The sequence below is a fragment of the Schistocerca piceifrons genome, chromosome 8, assembly GCF_021461385.2.
Source record: "Schistocerca piceifrons isolate TAMUIC-IGC-003096 chromosome 8, iqSchPice1.1, whole genome shotgun sequence".
NCBI classification, from domain to species: domain Eukaryota; kingdom Metazoa; phylum Arthropoda; class Insecta; order Orthoptera; family Acrididae; genus Schistocerca; species Schistocerca piceifrons.
Genome location: NC_060145.1, coordinates 482,554,517 through 482,573,695, shown reverse-complemented (window position 1 = coordinate 482,573,695; position 19,179 = coordinate 482,554,517). Strand labels below are relative to the sequence as shown.

Genomic DNA, 19,179 nt, shown 5'->3' with positions numbered 1-19,179 from the left:
CATTTCTGTATAGAGTTATTATTTTGGTGTGATATCTTCATTCTTTTTTTCTTGAGGATTTTCCCAATTTTGTGTGTCAATTTGTTTCTATATGTGAATGTGTACCACCTTGTTTGTTGAGTGCCTGTATTGTGTCCTTGCTGTGTAGTGGTGCTGATGTTGGTGTGTATGCATGTGGTGGTTGTTCTGGATTTCTGAATTTGTGTTATTTTCCATTTTTGTGTTATTTTGGATTCTCGATATCAGTTATTTTTCTCTATCTGAATAATTATGTCCGGTTCCTTATTATAGTTATGTTTGTCAAGTAGTATAGCGTATAGTTCTTGTTTCTTTCGTGAGTCCATTAGCTTCATACTTATTTAATTTGTTTCTTGAGGACGCCACTCAGATCAAGAAGGAGAACATAAAAGAAGTAAGAGTGAATTGTTAGAGGACACATAGTATCAGCTTTGGTGATGAAATCATAATCGTTGCAGACTCGGAAAGATAAGTGAATGGACTGCTGCAAGTCCTACCAGACATCCTTAAACTATGCTCATTAAAAGCGGACAAGAGGAAAACGAAAGTAGTGCAGGTCCAGAAAATTAACAGAAATTAAAACCGAAATAAATACTGATGTCATAATTGATAACGTGAAACAATTTTGTTACACAGGTAGCCATAAACGACAGTAGGTTCTTAATGGAAGTGAGGAGGAGGATTGTATTTGAAAACGATGTATTGTTTTTAACCAGCAAACACGTGAATATAGACGTCGGAAAATCCTTTGCAAAATCATTTGTGTGGAGTAGACTGTTCAATTGAAGTGGAAATTGGACTCTTGGTAAATTGAAATGGAATCAACATGAAGCTGCTGAAATTTGTATATGGTGGAAAATGACGATAGAGAGCTGTACGATAAGAAAAACAAACCTGGAAGTCCTAAGGGAAGTCAACGTACAGATATGACTTTTAAAGGAAATGGAAAAAAACAAAATAAAAATTATTGTACATGTTATTGGACAACACTTTCATCAGTAAAGTTCTTGAAGGGAAAGTGCTGGGAAAGAAAGGAGGAGGATGGCTAAGAATGAAGTATTTGGAAAATAGCGACAAGCGTATGAGATCCGACAATTACGCTGAACTGACACGAACAGCTGATGACATAAGAGAGTAGGTCGTAAGTTTACCGAATTCTGAACAAAAATCTTTTTGTTTGCTTCAGAGCACAAAGCCAATAACGACAACATAAAATGCTGATTCAAATTATAAAACTTATAATTACAATACGACCACATTTCTCGCAATGTATTTTTCCGAGAAGGTAGCGTTGGATACCACTGAGTGCTGTTGCAGCTCGGGTAAAAGCTGTTTCTCTTATTTTCCATCTGATGACTGAGCTATTTTAGAAAAAAAATTGACTTTTCAAAGCTTGTCACTAATTAGATCTGAAGATGCTCGTTAACTGATGGAAACCAGTAATAATTGTCACGATTTGCTAGTGAGACTGCAAATATATTTTTTTGCAAAAATAGGACATATTTTCCACACTGTTCGAATTTGTGTCTCGCCTTACAGCTGCCACATGTTAGTTTCGGGTCACTGTTGGTGACTGGTCTCAATGTCTCTGAGGTCGGAAATCCGGCAGCTGCCGTTTGGCGGACAGGGTCTTGCGACCTCGCAGATTAGCCAGAACGATAACCGGGTGTGTTTTCCAGCACTGCGTGAGTCAGCAACGGCCACCGGGCCGGCAGATGTGAGCCAAGGTCCAGGCTGGCGCAGTTTCGCTTCCCAACTTGGGCACGCCCGCCTGACCTGCGAGAATAAACCACGGGCCAAGGTCGTCGAACTCACCTCACCAGCCCGGCACATGCGGCGCGGAGAGCCGCGCCCCTGCGAGATAGGCATTCCTGCGTGGCAGGCGCCGAGCATGGAGAGCGCGCCAGCCGAAGGCATACTCACCACGAGAGCTTCGAACTCAGACCATGATCTGGGAGCATCAGTTGTATCAAATGACAATATCTGTGGTTATCGTGCAGTCCTCTGTAAATACATACACGCGGAACATGCGCGATTGTCCACTGAATAGCAAAATACATTGACGAAAGAAAATCGTAGCACCAAGAAAGAGTTGTGCGACGCAAACGAAAGTTGATAGGTGTGTTCCTATATCTGAATGACGAAGCCTATTAAATTTCGCGCCAGCCAAATAAGAGTGGCATTAGCGGCGCCACTACAACGAAGCATATCAGGTTTGCTTTAAATACCCGCTGTTACGGTCGTGAGCGCCACTTGCTTTTGACATCGGACGTGGTGATTTGATGTTAGTCATTAATGCGCTTAAGGCGAAAAAGACGCCATTATCATTGCTTTGCCGACTTTAAACGTGGTCGTGAATTGGCAGGATAGTATACACGACTACTGGCAGCGGTGGTCACGTGAATGTACGCTCGAAAGACGACCGTCAGGTGGTATTACCGACAGGGAAGACCATCGTGTTCGGGTATGTCTCTGGCGCATTGTACCGCATCTGCAGCAGCAATTTGAGCGGCAGTTGGCAGCACAGTGGCACAAAGAATTGTTACAATCTCGGTTACTTCGAGGACAGCTCCGAGCCAGACGACTTGTAGAGTGCATTCAAAATAGCTCTGAGCACTATGGGACTGAACTGCTGAGGTCATAAGTCCCCTAGAGCTTAGAACTACTTAAACCTAACTAAGGACACCACACACATCCATGCCCGAGGCAGGATTCGAACCTGCGACCGTAGCGGTCTCGCGGTTCCAGACTGTAGCGCCTAAACCGCTCGGCCACCCCGGCTGGCGTAGTGTGCATTCGATTGACCCCAAACTACTGCCATTTTCGACTTCAGTGGTGTCAAGAGAGAGAGCTCACTGGAGGGCAGGGTGGCGGTCTGTTATGTTCTCTGATGAAAGATGCTTCTATCTTCTGGTAAACCTTCCGGGATGTAAGGTCGTGGTCCATGAAACTCTTCAGCTCCTAACGTTTCGTCCAGAGCTGCGCTGGACATCTTCAGAGGGGTGTTTCTCCTTCGGTGAGTCTTGCCGACTCATCTCTGAAGATGTCCAGCGCAGCTCTGGACGAAACGTTAGGAGCTGAAGAGTTTCATGGACCACGACCTTACATCCCGGAAGGTTTACCAGAAGATATGTCATCCGGTCGTGAAAGCTTTCATACTATGAAAGATGCTGCTGCCTCGTAGCCAGTGATGACCGTGAGTTGGTTACTAGGAGGCCAGTTGAGGGCTTGCAATCTACCGATCTGCGTGGAACCTCATTACTCAACATTAATTATGTTTTGGTGTTGTGATTTTTCCATTCAGCGTATTATGGCCACCTGCGTAGTGGCGTGTTGCCCAGTCTATGGAAAACAATTCACTACTGATTCTTCGTGGCGCGAGTTGGATGACTCCTTGTGAAACATCCCCATACAAAAAATGTATAAATGACAGTGCTGGAAAACCTCTTATGTTTTTTTGATTTTCAAACAGCTGAGCAAACCTGAACGTACTCAGACATTTCTCTCTTTACTTATTCTGATCGACACTAAATTGACACACAATATTTCTTTTAGCGCAACGCAATCTGACTTTCAATAATCCCTACAAAAGAATGGCCCTGACTAATAATAACCTATACCTTTCATGAATCACTTACCTCACAAAAATCTTCGTTACTCAAACTACTGCAATACAGCGTGCGCCAATACTGGCAGCTAAATAAAAGATTCTAACTACTGAAGGCACTAACTACTGATAGGCATAGTTAGCAAATGAAAGATTTTGATGGAGAAGAAACAGTGTATTTACCTTAATAGTCTTCAAAAGTCATAATATATATATCAGTTCATGACATCCAATCTTACAAATTTCCTTTTTCTGGCGAACACACGTCCAGATGGTCCGCTCTCAAAACTCTGCAATTTCTCCCCCCACATCCACCACTGCTGGCGGCTCACCTCCAACTGCGCAACGCTACGCACTGTTCACATCCAACTGTCCAACAATGAAAACCAACCACGCACTGCACACAGCACAGTCAGTGATTTTCATACGTGACGTTACCAACTATAAAAAAACCTAAACAGCCTACTTACACTTGGTTCGTTTCCGGAGGTATGTCGCTCCAGACGTCTACGCACAAGTCAAATAATTCCCATAAATTACGGGCTGGTGGTTTATGTGGTTTATGGCACGCACAGCCGGCGCCAGGTAGCGTCCAGGGTATGAACCACTGGTTTCAGAGCAAGCGGATTTTATGACCAAGATATCAGTGTGATTTCACTGTCATGCTCTTCAGACAAGTGTAGCACTGGCTTTGTCAAACAGTCACTTATATTGCTGCAAGAATCCCCCTCCGTTGGGGAAGACATCGAGCATGAAAGGGTGCAGGTGTCACGGTGTCTTTAGTTAACACCACAGATCCCACGTGAATGTCGGGAGGATAGTATAACACCGGCTCCACTGTCCTTCAGCGAGGTGCAGTGTCTTTCTCAAGCAGCCATTCGCCAGGATGACGGCATTTCCGGACATAAACACTGATCCAGTGTAACAACGATCATCATTCATCCGAGCATAAGACTGGTTTCCATAGAACCAGGGTGTAGTCTGGAATATCCCGAGCCCATTGCAAGCTCCTAACGCCTGCACCTGCATTGTGGACTGCCCACAGATCTGCCAACATCTCCTTCTATTCTGCTTTACAGAGCAGACAATGACTTGTCCAGTACCCTTGGTTTCATTGTCATTCAGCCACGTTCCATAGATGCTCACGCTAGTAGCACGCGAACTACCGACAGAACTTCACCGGTACCAGATGTTCGTTTCCAGGCACCGGCCAATAACAGTCAACTCTTTGTCAAAGTTGCTTACGTAAGGAGTTTCCCCATTTGCCGTCCATTCAGAAGCTGGAATTCCCAGTTCCTGTGTGCACAGAGTACACATAGGTTTCGTGCGTAAGTTCGTAGCGCTGTACCACACAACAGACACACATAATAGGGACTTTAGGTGTTGTGGCGTAACAAGCTTGCTACGCCACACTGGGAAGGGAGCCAGAAGAAAGGCACGCATACACACACGCCCATTGGCGTCAATTCTGGAACAGGATACGTTCTGACTGCTATAAAGAAAATACGTAGCTTTGGAATATACTTAACTTTATTCTTTGTTGGTATACAAAGTTCTTCTTGAGACATTTATACGATAACTCTCAAAGTAGGTAAGGCTAATGGTGCCTTGCTAGGTCGTAGCCATGGACTCAGCAGAAGGCTATTCTAACTGTGTCTCGGCAAATGAGAGGAAGGCTTCGTCCGTATTGTCGCTAGCAATGTCGTCCGTACAACTGGGGCGAGTGCAATATCGTATCTCGAGACCTGCCTTGTGGTGGCGCTAGGTCTGCGATGACACAGTGGCGACACGCGGGTCCGACATGTACTAAATGGACCGCGGCCGATTTAAGCTACCACCTAGCAAGTGTGGTGTCTGGCGGTGACACCACATTAGTCATCAGTAATATTTTCTCCTTTACTATTTACAACAGTCTGCCAACGTTGGGGTAACTTTTCGATTCCGCGACTGTAGAAATCACGTGATTTTAAGGCGAAGAACTCATCGAACCGTGTTAGGAGCGCGTTTTCATCCGGAAAGGAACTTCCTTGAAGGCTGTTCGATAGATAGCGGATAAGGTGAAAATATGAAGGCGCAAGATCAGGTGAATAAGATGGATGCGGAAAGACTTCTCAAACCAGCCCCTGTATATTGTTATTTGCCAGTCTAGCAGAATGCGGGTTGGTGTTATCTACATCTACATCTAGATCTACATGGATACTCTGCGTAACACACTGAAGTGCCTTGCAGGGGGTTCATCGAACCACCTTCACAACAATTCTCTGTTATTCCACTCTCGAAGGGCGCGCTGCAAAAACGAACAATTATATTTTTCTGTCCGAGCTGTGATCTCCGTTATTTAATTATGAGAGTCGTTTTTCTCTATGATGGTTTCCGTCAAAGAAAATATCTTCTCATTCGGAAGAGAAAGTTAGTGATTGAAATTTAGTGAGAAGATCCAGCCGCAACGGGAAACGTCTCTAATATTTTGAGGAATCAGCCTCAGTTGCACAAATTTACTGGTCTTTACAAAGTTTCGCCTAAATTAATTTAGGCTTCTTCAGTAGCATAAAATTGCTAAAACATGCCAGAGTAAGGCACAGTCAACATTAAAATTAAAACCTATAGTACCATGGTACTATGTCGAATAAAACTACTTAGCTGAAGTCCAGCCCCGGCATCTCTTCACCACGCGGCAACTGTTATGTTATATGCTAAAAATTCTTAGAAACGTCTCTCTTTTAATGATATCCAACCCAAATCCTGTATCATGTCCGTAATACTCTCTCCCCCATTTCTCGACAACACGAAGCGAGATGCCCTTCTTTGAACTTTCTCGATGTACTCCGTTAACCCTATCTGGTAAGGATCCCACACCGCAAAGGAGTACTCCAAAGGAGGACGAATAAGCTTAGTGCAAGCAGTCTCATTAGTAGATCTACTGCATCTTCTAAGGGTTCTGCCAATAAATCGCAGTCTTTGGTTCGCCTTTTCCACAACATTTTTTGTGTGTTTTTTCCAATTTGAATTGTTCGTAAATGACATTCCTAGATTTGATCGATTTAAAGTGTAACCGAGGTCTAACGGATTCCTTTTAACACTCATGTGGATGACCTCGCACTTTTTATTATTTACGGTTAGTTGCCAATTTTTGCACTATGCAGATATCTTTTCTATATCGTTTTGCAGTTTGTTTTTATCTTCTGATTACTTTCCTAGGTGGTAAGTAACAACGTCTTCTGCAAACAACCTAAGACTGCTGCTCACATTGTCTCCTAAATCGTTTATATAGATAAAGAACAGCAGAGAGCCTATAACACTGCCTTGGTGAATGTTGGAAATCAGTTCTGTTTTACTCGATGACTTTCCGTTAGTTACTACGAGTTGTGACCTCTGTGACAGGAAATCATGAATCCAGTTGCATAACTGAGACGACATTCCATATGCACGCAATTTGATTACAAGCCACTTGTGAGGTACAGCGTCAAAAGCCTTCTGGAAATCTATAAATACGGAAACAATTTGAAATCCCTTGTCAGTAGGTTCAAATGGTTCAAATGGCTCTGAGGACTATGGGACTTAACATCTGTGGTCATCAGTCCCCTAGAACTTAGAACTACTTAAACCTAACTAACCTAAGGACATCACACACATCCATGCCCAAGATAGGATTCGAACCTGCGACCGTAGCGGTCACGCGGTTCCAGACTGAAGCGCCTAGAACCGCTCGGCCACAACGGCCGGCCTTGTCAGTAGCACTCAATACTTCGTGTGAGTAAAGAGCTCTTTGTGGTTCACAAGAGCGATGTTTTCTAAATCCGTGTTGAATGTGTGTCAATATCTCGTTCTCTTCGAGTTAATTCATAATATTCGAACTCAATAATGTTCCATAATACTGCTGCACATTGGCGTTAATGATATGGACCTGTAATTTAGTTGATTAGTCCTATTGCCTTTCTTAAATGATGATGTGACCTGTGCTACTTTCCAGTTTTTTGGTACGGATCTTTCCTCGCGCGAGCAGTTGCATATGATTGTTAAGTATGGAGCTATTGCTGCAGCATGCTCTGGAAGAGACCTAACTGCTATGCAGTCTGGACTGGGAGAATCGTTTTTGTTAAGTGATTTAGGGTGCTTCACTACTCCGAGGTTACCTACATATAAGTTACTCATGTTGGCAACTGTCGTTGATACGAGTTGTGGAATAGTGAAGATATTTAGGAAAGCTGTGTTTAGTAAGTCTGTTTTAACAACATAACCGCGCATAGAAGGTATTGATTGTGTCCTGCAGCTAGCATATTTTACATACGACCAAAATCTCTCGATTTTCTGCCATGTTTCGAGACAAGGTTTCGTTGTGGAACCTATTATAAGCGTTTCACATTGAAGTTCGTGCTAAATTTCGAGCATCTTTAAAAGATGGCAAATCTTGTGGATTCTGCGTTCTTTTGAATTTGGTATGCTTTTTCCGTTGTTTCTGCCACAGTGATCTGACCTGTTTTTTGTACCATGAGGGTTCAGCTCCGTCATTTGTTAACTTATTTGTTGTACATCTGTCAACTGCTGTCGATACTGTTTCTTTGAATTCAAGCCATACCTGGTCTACACTTAAACCGTTAATTTGGAAGGAGAGGGGATTGTCTCTTAGGAATGAGTCAAGCGAATTTTTATTTGGTTTTTTTGAACATATATATTTTTCGTTTATTGTTGTCGAGGAGTAGCATTATTTCACGGAGTCTTTCTGGCCATTGTTCTTGGACTGCGTCTGCAAGACGTCTGAGTTCTTGACAATAAATGTCATCAGTGATGGTTGCACCTCGGATAAGCAACGCGCAGTACACCACGCCGCCGCTGTTCCACAAGATGCAAAACATCATCTTTTGTGGATACGCGCGGGTATTTGTACGAGTTGCTACTTTGTTTGGGCTCAACCATCCCGTTCCTTTCCTTATGTTAGCATAAAGACGCCATTTATCGTCAGCAGATACAGAATGGGAATGGTCGGTGTTGTTCACTAGCCAACTGATGAGGAGCAAGCAGAGATCCACATATGGCTGCCCGCTGTCTTTTGTGATTTTGGCTTAGAGTATGCCGTCCACATACACCCGATGTTTTAACCTCACCCGCTGCATGCAAATGTCTCACGATGGAGGAAAGATCACAGTTCAGCACATTTGCCAGTTCTCGAGTACAGACGTGGATCACTGTGGATTAAATGCCTTCAAACGATCTTCATCAAAACCGAAACGACTTCCTGAATGCGGATAGTCACCAATGTCAAATCGAAACCATTATAAAACGAGAAAGCCATTTTCTTTCCGTGCTCTGTCCAATGGCATTATCTCCGTACACGGCAAAAATGTTTGTGGCTGCCTGTTCTGCTGTCAACCTCTGTGTTGAACTCAAACAGAATTCGGATATGTTCCTATACCTCCACTTGGAATGCCATTTTTTAGCGTCCACAGGTCCACTCACTATCTCTAAATGTCAAAAAGTCGATGTGTAAATTCAAATAGAAACTGTGAACTACAAACAAAAAATGACGATCGACTGGTAAAAACATAGCAGCAGGAAGACCATCATGCAAAAAAAAAAAAAGTCCCTGGGAATCCAAGCATCGACCTAATATTTTCCTTGCAGCGTCCCGCACCCGCAACGCAACCATGCAGCATTCAATTTCGCGGTGGTCGCTATATTCTCGCTCATCACCCTTTACGACGAGCTGAGATACTCAGTGGGACTTGGCCCTGAATGTAGACTCCCAGAAGTTGTTGTTGTATGTAGCTTTCTACTTCGGTTTGCCAGCCTAGCTAGTCACTGGAGGTTGCCACACTTGATTTGCACTAACCTTAGATCAACGTGGACTCATTTTAAGTAGATGTTATTGACGGATGGAATGTTCATAGCCGTTTTCCACTTTCATATTTAACTGCTTTTTTGTTACTGATGTGGAATGAGCTATGCCATAACGATTACATCACTCATAGCGATGGAGTGAAGTCATTGGCTTGCGGAACCTGCTGTAATTTGCCCTGCAGTGCAATGGCGTCACCAGCAGAGTGTTGTCATTACATTACGTCGCGTTAGATCCAGGCGGCCACGCACGCTGGAGCGAGAAAGTGGAGAGACAGGTAGAGAGAGAGAGAGAGAGAGAGAGAGAGAGAGAGTGAGAGAGAGTGAGAGGAAAGGTGGGACCCTTCGCTGCGTCCTTGCGCGTCACGGACTAGGCGTGCGATGTGGACAGCGGGAATGTGCTGGGTTGTTGTGGAGGGGGTAGGGAGGTGGGAAGGGAATGAGGAGTTGTGCCAGACTGAGAAGTGAACTGCGAGCCGCGGCCGTGACCCACAAGGAGGCACCGCTGGCGCCAGCGGCCGTGTTTAGCGGCGCCACTGCGCTGGCACGCGTGTGGTCAGGCGGCGGAAAGGTCGCCGCCATCTGTGCCCACGCACACCGCAAATCTCTGTTCGCGCTCTGCCGCAACGCTGTCTTGCACAAGGTCAAGCGAAACGCAACTTTGTTCCCATATGGATGACATTCAAGGATCCGTTATATGAGAATCTTTTTGCCTCTACGAAAGGTAATGGCACCACAGGGACAGTTTTGAGGTCGTGCTTGATAATGGGAGTGTGGAACCGCGTATCGATACCACCCTACCGGAAACATATTGCTGGCAACGAAACTGCAAGTTTCTGTGAGACACTGACAGCTGTCGCTCGCAGTCTGGCAGACCCAATGAAGCACGCCCACTGTGTCACATCTCCAGTGGCTCTGGAATTCCAGCACCCTCTACTGCCGCGATATACATGGTGAAAAGTATTTAAACCGACAAACTCTGGAAGGTTGTAGGGGACATCAAAACAAATATCTTTCCCGAATGTCATTTTTTCCTATGAGGATTATTTAAACCGGTGGCGGCTGTATTACGCTCTTCAGTTGTTAGAGGCCGTATTACGATCTTCAGTTGTAGGCAACTGCTGTCCACCAGTGTAGTAGTGCATTGTCTCTGTTTACTAATGGAGCGATACACCTGGAGTGAGTACACTGATATGGTTGGTGCGCACTACGTAGCGCACCACAACGGACGATCTGCACAGCAGGTTTATCAACAACAATATCCTAATCGCCGTATCCCGCATCATACGACCTTTGCCGCTGTGTACCAACGTCTGCGCGAGACCGGGTCATTTAGCAGATTACCTGGACAGGGACGCCGTCGCACGGTAAGAACGCTGCAATTTCAGGAAGCTGTCTTGCAGCATGTGGAGCGGGATCCTTCAGTCAGCACTCGGGCAATTGCACGTAACATGGGGACGAGTGACGCGAATGTAAGAACAGTCCTTCGAGAGCAATTGTTACGTCCATTTCACTACAGAGTGTCTACAACCTGAAACCAGTTGATTATCCACCCAGAGCACAGTTTTCGCAGTGGTACCTGGGACACTGCGAAATGCATCCTACATTTCCATCTGTGTTAACGTTCGTGAGTGATGGAGTCTTCAACATGCACATTTCGCATGTTTGGAGTGAGGATATCCCGCATGCTACAGTTACTAGCGCTCATCAAGTGCGGTTCTTCGTTAATCTGTGGGTCGGTGTTGTTGGGGACTGTTTAATTGGGCCGTTTCTGCTACCTAGGCCACTAAATGGCAGGCACTATTACAATTCTCGCGCCAGAGCATTGCCAGAATTTGCTGGAAAACGTCCCGCTCCCTACAGGATAAGGCATGTGGTTCCAACATGACGGGACGCCGGCACATTTCAGTCGTCGTGTCCGTCGATTCCTGGAGCGACGGTTCCCAGAAACGTGGATTGGCAGAGGTGGTCCTGTACCATGGCCTGCTCGATCTCCCGATATGTCCCCACTGGACTTTTTTGTTGGTTTAATTAATTCGTCGCCAGAGAAATCTTCCTCTACCGGTTTAAATGCTACTCATGGGAAAAACTGACATTAGGGAAAAATATTTGTTTTAATGTCCCCTACAACCTCCCAGAGTTTGTCGGTTTAAATACTTTTCACCCTGTAGGGCGACCGGCGGCAGCCGCACAGCCCACTCGCGCTCAGACCAACTTCATTGCGTGACACTACGTAGATGCCACTCAGTCGTGGTTCAGACGCCATGGTTTGTGCTCCAGTTCAGACAGCCTCGCCCTTGTTGACATTGAGTGCTGCACTTTATTTTTTGCTGCATTATTTGTAATGAGTCTTCATATTCTTGGAGAAATATGTGTTAAGTAAATCTTCTGTTTACTGCATAAACTTGTTTGCTAGCCATTTCTGCTTCTGTCCAACTTCCTTACAGCAACAACTGCCACATCACTCAGTAGCCCACCTCTCCTTACCGCTGTTTACATAGTTGTAGACCACAGGAAGCAATACTGAAATCAAATCGAGACACATTCGTAGGATTTTTCGACCTATAAAATGCCTTTGACATTGTAAAATGGTGCGAGATATTCGAAATTTTGAGGAAAATAGAGGTAAGCTAGACAAAAGGCACATACTGAGCAATATATGTCCAAGTACCAAGAGATAACAATGGAAGGCCAAAAATGAAGTGCTCAGATGAAAAAGGATGTACGGTGGAGATGCAGTCTTGCACTTCTACTGTTCAATCTATACATCAAAGAAGGAGTCACGGAAACAAAAGATAGATTTAGGAGTGGGATTAAATTTCATAGTGAATGAATAGACCCCATCTACAAAAAATTTTGCTGATGACTATTTATCCTCAGTCAAAGTGAGGAATATTTACAGGAGCTGTTGAGTGAAGAGTCTACTAAGCAGAGGTTATGAATTGAGAATGAACAGAAGAGAGAGTGAAGTAATCAGGAATAGCATAAATGAGACGAGTCACAAATTTAACATCTGAAGTGACTAAGATGAAGTAGATGAAGTAACTGTATTATGCTGCCTTGGAGTCAAAATAACACATGGCGGATGAAGCAAGAAGATTACAGAAAACAGACCAGAACAGGCAAAGAGGGCATTCCTGCCAATGAACTCTGCTAACTTCAAACACTGGCCTGCATTTGAGGATGAAATTTCTGAAAATGTACATTTGGGGCACAACATTTTATGATAGTCAATCACGGAATTTGGGAAAAACAAAAAAAAAAAGAGAAGTGAAGAGCGTGGGATGTGCTATATAAGGATGTTGGAATTAGTTGGACTGATAAGATAAACAATGACGAAGTAGTCCGTAAAGTGTGAAGAAAATGACATGTGGTAAACACTTTACGTTATATTGGGCCTGCAGCATAGTACACATCGTAGTATGATAGGTCATGTTTAATGTTCTTTGCGACAGCTGTTTCGGCTTTATTGCTGTTCCCAAGCAACCTGCGATAAAATACCAGTACGACTATCTACATATGTGGTGGTTGTCCATGTGAATGCAACAATACATTCTAATTCTACGTTGGTACTTAGGTCAAGTTTGATTTGACAACGACACATCTCAGACCAAAGACAACATTCACAGCAAAATCCAGTCCGTGAAATATAACACTATCGTTGCTTAAGTAATTGCATTTTGTAAAAATAAACCAATGTAGTAAACGAACTGTCGAAACGTTTTCCGTACGCATATAATTACTAAATGTCACGTAATAACGACGAATTAAACAGTAACAGTTTACTACGGATGCAACATGGACGTCAGATCAAACTAGGCTTAAGTAGAAAACGTAAACTCCGTCCACAGGCCCTAGCGGATCCAGCGGAACCGGCCGGCCGCCGTGTCATCCTCAGCACACAGGCGTTACTGGATGCGGATATGGAGCGGCATGTGGTCAGCACACCGCTCTCCCGGCCGTATGTCAGTTTACGAGATCGGGGCCGCTACTTCTCAATCAAGGAGCTCCTCAGTTTGCCTCACAAGGGCTGAGTGCACCCCGCTTGCCAACAGCGCTGGGCAGATCGGATGGCCACCCATCAAAAGGCTATTCCAGCCCGCCAGCGCTTGACTTCGTGTTCTGACGGGAACCGGAGTTACCACTGCGGCAAGGCCGTTGGCAAACTAGGCTGAAGTACCAGTGTAAAATTACAATCACATGGATAACCACCACTGATGTAGATAGTCTTATCTACGTTGAATTAGCAGGTTACTCAAGAATGACGATAAAACCGAAAAAGTCGTCGTAGTAAAGAACATTAAACTTATTTCATCTATTCTGGACCTATCACTTTCAGAATATGGTAAACACTGACACGACGAAGTGACAGGATGAAAGGACATGTGTTTGGATATGTTACTAACATGGTACTTGAGGGAGTCGCGCAGAGTAAAAACTGTAGGGGAAGACAGAGACTGGATTGCAAATGAATAAGCTGGCACAGGAGAGAAATTCGTGTGGACTTCATCAAAGCAGTCGGAAGGCCAATGACTCAAAACAAATTTGTAGGAGAGGAGTGAAGTTGATCGCAGCATACAGGGTGGGTAGCAGTTTGGATATACGAAAATCGCTTGATAGGGAATGGCTCTCTGAATGGAAGAATCCTACTATCGTAGTGTTCAAATACACTGTTAGTTCTGTGCTGCACGGCACAGTCAAGTCAGTTAAAAACCTGGGCGTAATGATGTAAAGCATCGTGAAATAGAACGAGCATGTAAGATCGACTAGATCGATGGCGATTTTTTTCGATTTCGGTTAATTAGGAGAATTCCAGGAAAATGTAACTCATCTATAAAGCAGATCGCATGACACTGCACTTCAGCGCCTCATTTTGAGTGTTTGGATCCCCAGCAGGTTCGATTAAAGAAAAACATCGAAGCAATTCAGAGGCGTGCTGCTACATTCGTTATCTGTAGTTTTGATTAACTCGCGATTATTACGGAAATACTGAAATGGGAGTCCTCGGGGGGAAAGAAAGCGTTCTTTTTGTGAGTCGCTGTTGAGAAATTTTAGAGAACCAGCATTTGTGACGGACTGCAGAACGATGCTGCTGCCATCGACATACATCTTGCGTAAGGCTCGCGAGGACAAGATCAGGCAAACTGGGACTCGACGGAACCGTGTAGACGGTCGTTTCACCCTCGCTCCACTTGAGAACGCTGCTTGAGAGGCAATGAGTGGTAGTGGTACAAGGTACTCTCCGTCATACATCATACGGTGACTCGTGGAGTACGTGTGTAAATGCAGATGGAAGGGGAACTCTGTTGAAATTACCCTGGGAAAGGACGCGTGATGTGTGGAGCTGTAAGAAAGGTGGGGTGCGGCGTCATAGGAGCGGTGACAGGACAGATTTGTTGAAAGATGTAGGGGGCGCCGTGGATGTTGACATTTGATTGTGTGGGAGATTTAGCACTGGAGAATACGTTTTAGTGTTTGAGAAGAATCGAAAGATAAAAACGGACGTGTGTAAGTGAGCTTTGCTAAGACTGACCGTTTCAAATGGCTCTGAGCACTATGCGACTTAACTTCTGAGGTCATCAGTCGCCTAGAACTTAGAACTAATTAAACCTAACTAACCTAAGGACATCAACACATCCATGCCCGAGGCAGGATTCGAACCTGCGACCGTAGCGGTCGCTCGGCTCCAGACTGTAGCGCCTAGAACCGCACAGCCACTCTGGCCGACAAGACTGACCGTAAAAGGTATAGAATGTGATATCAAATGAATGGAGATATGTTATTATTTGACAACACATGGTCTACATATCGTTGAACTTGCTAGTGATTTGTATATGTATAAAAGCTCTGAATCTATTTGAGATTATTTGGTATGGACTAATCCAGTTACGCAATCTAGGAATAAATTTCATTTCCTTTTCTAAACATTCATTACATATTTGTACCAAGTTAAATTATCGGAAGAGATGAAGCTTGCATACATGCGCTATATTAATAAAAGATCGTTGTTCATTGATTACATAGCAAGCCAATTATTGGTTCATAGCACGTATGGCAGGCAAATAAGAATGGCTTCAGTCAGTGAAACACAGAAAAGAAGAATGATGATATAGACTTAACTGCCTGGTCCCCTACCTTACGTGATGATGCACATTAATGAAGATGGGGATCCTACTACAGACGTAGCTTACTTTACGTACAGAGCAGACAGGAAATCTGGTGTGCACAGAGGCAACGGACACAGTTCGACAGTTTACATGTTAGTATTCAGTGTTAGATCTACTGCGAATCCATGGGTGTTCCAACCGTTACAATCAAACCCACTTGGGTTAAAACAAGGTCAGTACAGCCATGTTACCAGTCAGACACAGAACTGGTGAACAACCCCTTAAATTTTATAAATGCAAAAGCGGAGAAAATCGTTATACCTGTCGGTATTCATTCGATCCGTAATTTTACGTATTACGACATGAAGCATATTATTACTTATTGGGTGCAAGGTAAAGAGCGTTTGGCAGGTTCTACTTATGACTAGTATGTTCAGCACTGATCGAAAATCCCTTAATTTCGATGCAATATATTGCCTAAGCGGAGACTACAGAAAGACAAAATTCGATCACCGAAGGCGATGATGCACTTAGTTGAGCAACTCAGGACGAGCTTCCACTGACTAAAGTGGCACGCAGTGTGGCCATCGACAAAGGATCAAGACTCAAGCACAGACGAAGACGTTAAAATCCCACGAATTCAGAAATAGAAGACTTTAGAAGTCTTATGAACGAACATGTATTTAATTTAGAAATATATCACTGCTCTAAAAGCAACTCTCTGCTTTCCCAAAGAAGCTTCAGAACAGTTTGATTCATCCATCCAGACAGGATGGATGGTTAATCAAAAGGATATCATTGGATAATAAATACCTAATCCTGCTCATCCTGTCAGAAGAGGCTAATGATAACAGTAAGAGAGTGAGATGCAGTGTGACTCACTGCTTACAATTTGCTTGGATACACAAAGAGGCAGATAGCATGAAACTGAGCCTACAGTCATGTACCAAGATTTATCAGCTGGTTCAGGATACGGAGGGAAGGCAAACGGATACGAAAAATGAGAGAGATTAGGTGACTTTCAAGGATTTGGTGTCAGTGGTAAACCTTGGAGGGACGGAAATTATGCAACACGATCGGCTGTCATCTCACAGTTGTACACTACTGGCCATTAAAATTGCTACACCACGAAGATGACGTGCTACATGTTGTGTCACCGCCAGACACCACACTTGCTAGGTGGTAGCTTAAATCGGCCGCGGTCCATTTGGTACATGTCGGACCCGCGTGTCGCCACTGTGTGATCGCAGACCTAGCGCCACCACAAGGCAGGTCTCAAGATACGATAGAGCACTCGCCCCAGTTGTACGGACGACATTGCTAGCGACAATACGGACGAAGCCTTCCTCTCATTTGCCGAGAGACAGTTAGAATAGCCTTCTGCTAAGTCCATGGCTACGACCTAGCAAGGCGCCAATTGTAACAGTGCATGTATCTTACGAGTCTCATTTGTATAGTCCATAGAGATGTATCACAAGGAGTAAATAAAGTTAAGTATATTCCAAAGCTACGTATTTTCTTGATAGCAGTCATAACGTATCTTGTTCCAGACTTGACGCCAGTCAGCGTGTGTGTACGCGTGCCTTTCTTTCGGCTACTTCAGTGTGGCGTAACAGTCTTGTTACGTCACAACAGATTGGCGACGAGTAAAGAGTTCTTTCTAATTGCTTACATTTACTTGTGTCATGGCTTCGCCAGATGTACTGTCCGAATTTTATCGCTTGCAGAATCAGCAGACGCAGGCGTTATTGGATGCCCTTGGACACCTCGTCCAGGGTCAACGTGCCATTCAAACCGATGCGGCAGCCGCCGCTTCACCGCTACCGCAGCCACACCATGCCGTTGCACCGCCGTTTCGCAGTTTTAACGCGGCGCGCGAATCGTGGCCAGAATGGTCCCGCCAGTTCGCCTTCCATCTAGCCGCCTACAGAATTCAAGGTAATGAGCGGCAGCCGTTTTTCCTTTCTTGTGTTGGTGTGTCCACCTACCGTGTGATAGTGAAATTGTTTCCCCGACGCGATGTAGCAACTCTGTCCTACGAGGAAATTTTGTCTGCTTTAGATGCCTATTTCAAAGAAACAGTTAATGTGGTTGCAAAACGGTATACGTTTTTTCGTACGAAACGTACGGCCGGTCAAACTAATAGGGAGTGGGTAGCAACATTGCAAGGACTTACTAGGGACTGTGCCTTTGAATGTGACTGTGGCCTTTCTTATTCAGATACAATGGTGCGTGATGCAATTGCACAGAACGTTTCTGATGTTCGCATACGGGAGCAAATTTTGAAACTAGTTAATCCCCCCCTTCAACAAGTGATAGACATATTAGATAGACAAGACACACTTGACTGTGCTCAGGAATCTTTTGAAACTTCGCCAGCCGTGTGTAACATTAACCGGCCCGCTGGACGCGCTGCGCGGCCCGGTAACCGGGCCTCGCGCACTTCGACACAGCTGCCGCCGCGCTCTCTGCCAGGTATGCCGCGCCAGCACACAAATGCAGTGAAATCATGCCCGCGGTGTGCTACTAGACATTCACGTGAACATTGCCCGTCACGCCAAGCTATTTGCTTTTTCTGCAATAGGAAGGGACATGTTCAAAGTGTTTGCCAGAAAAAGCTCAGATCAGACAATCACGATCATTCCAGGCCCTTTGCTTCGCGCCGGAATCGAACCAAGGACACTCGGGCTCGTGGACCTTCGCCCATGGACATTCATGTAGTTACTTCCACCCCGTCCAGTGCCACTTTCTCTAACAGTGACTGTGTTCGTCCCACAAAAACTGTGCGTCGACGTCGCCGGAAATCACGTCAATTAGCAAGTGATGCTGTCCCTGTATCAGTTCAAATTGCACAAAACAGTCGCTCTTGTCGTCAGCAGGACAATAAAGTTTTTGTAGATTTGGACTTAAATGGCAAGGTCATACCATTCCAGCTCGATACCGGAGCTGCAGTTTCATTGCTCAATCACTACACGTACAAACAACTGGGCGCACCTCCGTTGCGTGCCGCAAATGTTACGCTAAAAAGTTATTCAGGACAGCCGATCCCTGTGTTAGGACAGTGCACTCTTCTTGCAACATACAAGGGACAAACAAAACTTGTGTCATTTTACGTTCTTCGTTCTTCTTCTGCAGTGAACTTGTTTGGTTTAGATTTATTTCAGTTGTTTTACATGTCTATTGTAAATCAGGCCCTATCAGTGAATCAGACTGTGCCTTCAGACAGTGTTTCTAGGTTATGTGAAGAATTTGCAGACATTTTTGCACCGGGCCTAGGTTGCGCTAAAAACTATGAAGCACAATTGGAACTGAATGTAAACGCGCAACCGCAATTTTTCAGAGCGCGCAATGTTCCCCACGCATTGCGTGATGAGGTCGCCGGAACATTAAACGATCTAGAATCACAGGGTGTGAGTGGATGTGCGCAATGCCTCTTCCCTTTCAGCTCCGCTTCATCGCTTACGCCGTACAGGTGTTCCGTTTCTCTGGACGACGGAATGCGAACGCGCCTTTCGCCAGTTGTAATCGGCGTTGCTTTCTAATACTTGCCTCACGCCTTTCGATCCCCGGAAACCCCTTTTGTTGATGGTAGATGCATCGGATTTCGGGATCGGT

At 44.8% G+C, this 19,179-nt stretch overlaps 1 protein-coding gene across 1 annotated transcript in view; it reads right to left on the bottom strand.

Annotated features, from left to right (window-relative positions):
* LOC124712475 (putative GPI-anchored protein pfl2) overlaps positions 1–19,179 on the bottom strand; it is a 63,376-nt gene that overhangs the window by 32,828 nt on the left and 11,369 nt on the right. The window contains exon 2 of the mRNA XM_047242770.1: positions 1,834–1,969. Within this exon, the coding sequence (XP_047098726.1) occupies positions 1,834–1,969 (136 nt within the window). The remainder of the gene's footprint in view (positions 1–1,833; positions 1,970–19,179) is intronic.